The sequence below is a fragment of the Geospiza fortis genome, unplaced genomic scaffold (genome assembly GCF_000277835.1).
Source record: "Geospiza fortis unplaced genomic scaffold, GeoFor_1.0 scaffold188, whole genome shotgun sequence".
NCBI classification, from domain to species: Eukaryota; Metazoa; Chordata; class Aves; order Passeriformes; family Thraupidae; genus Geospiza; species Geospiza fortis.
The window spans coordinates 3,126,926-3,129,773 of NW_005054337.1; the positions used below are offsets into that span (position 1 = coordinate 3,126,926).

A 2,848-nucleotide genomic window follows, 5' to 3' on the forward strand; every position below is an offset into this window, starting at 1 on the left:
GAGGCCATCGGCTGGCACCGGGCACTCACAGCTACACGTCCACAGGTTCGTGGAGGCCCAGAGCAATCCCCAGAACAGCCCCCTGGTGCTGTGGCTGAACGGGGGCCCTGGCTGCAGCTCCATGGAGGGCTTCCTCAAGGAGCATGGCCCCTTCCTGGTTAGTAGTCACTGCTGTCCCGTGGCTCAAGGACTCAGGGGATGACCGGCTGCGTGGCACGAGCCATCCCGCTGTGTCCTGTCCTGCTTTGCCCATCAGTCACCACCTTCTTCCTCAGATCCAGCCCGATGGGGTCACTCTGAAGTACAATGAGTACGCATGGAACAAGGTACAGGCACTGCTTTTCTTTGTGGCTTTGAGATGGGGTGGCCATGAGCCAGTTCCTCCTGCTCTCTCCATGGAGCCGATGACTGCTGCTCCCCTCCCACCCAACACACCCTCCTCTCCTCTCGAGTGTGCTGTTGAGCAGCACAGGAATGTGGCCATCCCAGTGCAGCCCTGGGACGGGCCATGCTCCTGTAGGTGCTGCCATGGGCGGGGCTAGCAGTCCTTGGCCCCACCGAGCCAGAGGGTCTCCCCTGATTGCTGGCTCCTCTGCTGTCCTTGCAGATTGCCAACATCCTCTACGTGGAGTCTCCCGCTGGTGTCGGCTTCTCATACTCTGACGACAAGAAGTATGCCACAAATGACACAGAGGCGAGTGACTGGGAGAGCCCTGCTCCCCTGCCTGCCCACCCCTGGCTATGGGGTGCAGCCTCACCAGCTGACCGTGCCACCTTCTCCCTGCAGGTTGCTCACAATAACTACCTGGCACTCAAGGACTTCCTCCGGCTCTTCCCTGAGTACTCCAAGAATGATCTCTTCCTCACAGGGGAGAGCTATGGAGGGGTCTACATTCCCACACTGGCAGAGTGGGTGATGCAGGACCCCAGCCTCAACCTGAAGGTGGGCAGCTTGGCTCTGCCCAGCCAGGGAGCAGAGGGCTTGGCACAGCCAGGGTGGGACCAGTTAGGATGCAGGGCACGCCTGGCCCTGCAGCCTTTCATCTCTTCCTGGGGTTCTGGCAGCAGCTGCTGGTGGACGTGTCTGTCCCTGCTGCCAGGGGAGTGTCCTCAGGCACCCCCAACCCTCCCTGTTCCCTCCGCAGAGTAAACAGTTCCACATCTGCTTCCTGCCTGCGGCTGCTGTGCTGTGACTGCCCCGCGGGGAGCTGGAACACAACAGGGTTGTTTTCTTCTTGCCTCGCAGGGAATCGCTGTGGGAAACGGCCTCTCATCTTATGAGATCAATGACAACTCCCTGGTTTACTTTGCCTATTACCACGGGCTGCTGGGGACCGAGTAAGAGCAGAGGGAATGCTGGATGTGCCATCCCTGTGCAAGGATGGCTGCACAGCTGAGGCTGGGGCTGTCTGGGTCAGCGGTGTTGAGACAAGGGCAGCACCTAGCCTGTCCTGGGCCAGCATCTGGGCTGTTGCTCCTTGTCCCAGGGCAGCTCCCATGGGTGGGTTTGTTTGTGGGGTAAAGAGGGCATGGGGCCAAGGTGTGTGCCTTGTGGCCACTGGGCAGAGAGCTGCAGGGCAGCTGTCATGTCAGTGTTGCCACCTGGTCCAAGTGGTCCTGGTCTCTGCCTGCAGGCTGTGGAAAGACCTGCAGGCCTATTGCTGCTCCGAGGGGAAGTGCAACTTCCATGACAACTCCAACCTGAATTGCACACTCAAGGTGAGGGGAGCTGGAGCCCCTATACATGTGCCCAGCAGAACGTGCCTGGGCCCACAGGTCCACAAGCGTCCTGCTGAGTCCCAAACCCTTTTTGTGATTCCTTGCAGATGGGGGAGATGATTCAGATTGTAGAGGAATCTGGCCTCAATATCTACAACCTCTATGCCCCATGTGATGGAGGTGTTCCTGGGAGCATGAGGTGAGAGCTTTGGTTGCACTGGCACACAGGGATGTGGTGGGCTGGGCAGGGGGCCCCTCTGGGACAGATGGATGGTGCTGAGGACCCCCCCCCAGGAGAGCCCTTAGCCCTTGTTCTCTAGGGTTTTCAGTCTGTCCTCATACTCTCTCTGGCTACAGATATGAGGGTGATTATCTCATCACACATGACCTGGGCAACTCCTTCATCCGGATGCCACTGAGGTTCTCCTGGCGGCAGGTGAGCCGAGGTGCTGCTGGGCTGTGAGCAACCTCTGTTCAGCCAGTTGTGCTGTTGTGGGCAGGAGGGGCAGAAAGCAGCTGCTCCATGGGGCAGGTGCTGTTGTGACAGTGACTCTCCCGACTCTCCCAGAACCTGTTCCGGATGCCAGTGGCCCGAAAGAAGGTCCGGATGGACCCACCCTGCACCAACTCCACAGCCCCCAGCATGTATCTGAACTCCCCCGAGGTGCGGAAGGCTCTGCACATCTCCCCCGAGGCCCCAGAGTGGCAGGTGTGCAGGTGAGCAAGCTGTGGGCAGGGAGGGACTGCTGTGAGAAGACGCAGACATGCTGCCATTGCTTCCTCCACAGCTTCGAGGTGAACCGCAGCTACAGGCGCCTGTACATGCAGATGAATGAGGTGTACCTCAAGCTGCTTGGAGCCACGGTGTGTGCAAGGCAGCCCACAGACCCTGGAAGTCTCTCTGCCAGCTCAGCCTCCTACCTGGCTGGGGCTGCTGCCCTGCCAACAGCTCACTCTCTCTCTCTGCTACACAGAAATACCGGATCTTGGTGTACAACGGGGACGTCGACATGGCTTGCAACTTTCTCGGGGATGAGTGGTTTGTGGATTCCTTGTGCCAGAAGGTAAATGGGCAGGGCCCAGGCCAGGCCAGTCACTGGCTCCAGGCTATGTGCTGTAGCTGGCTGTG

At 59.5% G+C, this 2,848-nt stretch overlaps 1 protein-coding gene across 1 annotated transcript in view; it reads left to right on the forward strand.

Annotated features, from left to right (window-relative positions):
- Window positions 1-2,848, forward strand: part of CTSA (cathepsin A) — a 22,620-nt gene that overhangs the window by 9,457 nt on the left and 10,315 nt on the right. Inside the window, exons 4-14 of the mRNA XM_031058038.1 lie at window positions 32-157; window positions 276-326; window positions 608-694; window positions 788-943; window positions 1,247-1,338; window positions 1,635-1,719; window positions 1,827-1,918; window positions 2,077-2,155; window positions 2,288-2,436; window positions 2,508-2,583; window positions 2,694-2,783. Coding sequence (XP_030913898.1) covers window positions 32-157; window positions 276-326; window positions 608-694; window positions 788-943; window positions 1,247-1,338; window positions 1,635-1,719; window positions 1,827-1,918; window positions 2,077-2,155; window positions 2,288-2,436; window positions 2,508-2,583; window positions 2,694-2,783 — 1,083 coding nt within the window. The remainder of the gene's footprint in view (window positions 1-31; window positions 158-275; window positions 327-607; window positions 695-787; window positions 944-1,246; window positions 1,339-1,634; window positions 1,720-1,826; window positions 1,919-2,076; window positions 2,156-2,287; window positions 2,437-2,507; window positions 2,584-2,693; window positions 2,784-2,848) is intronic.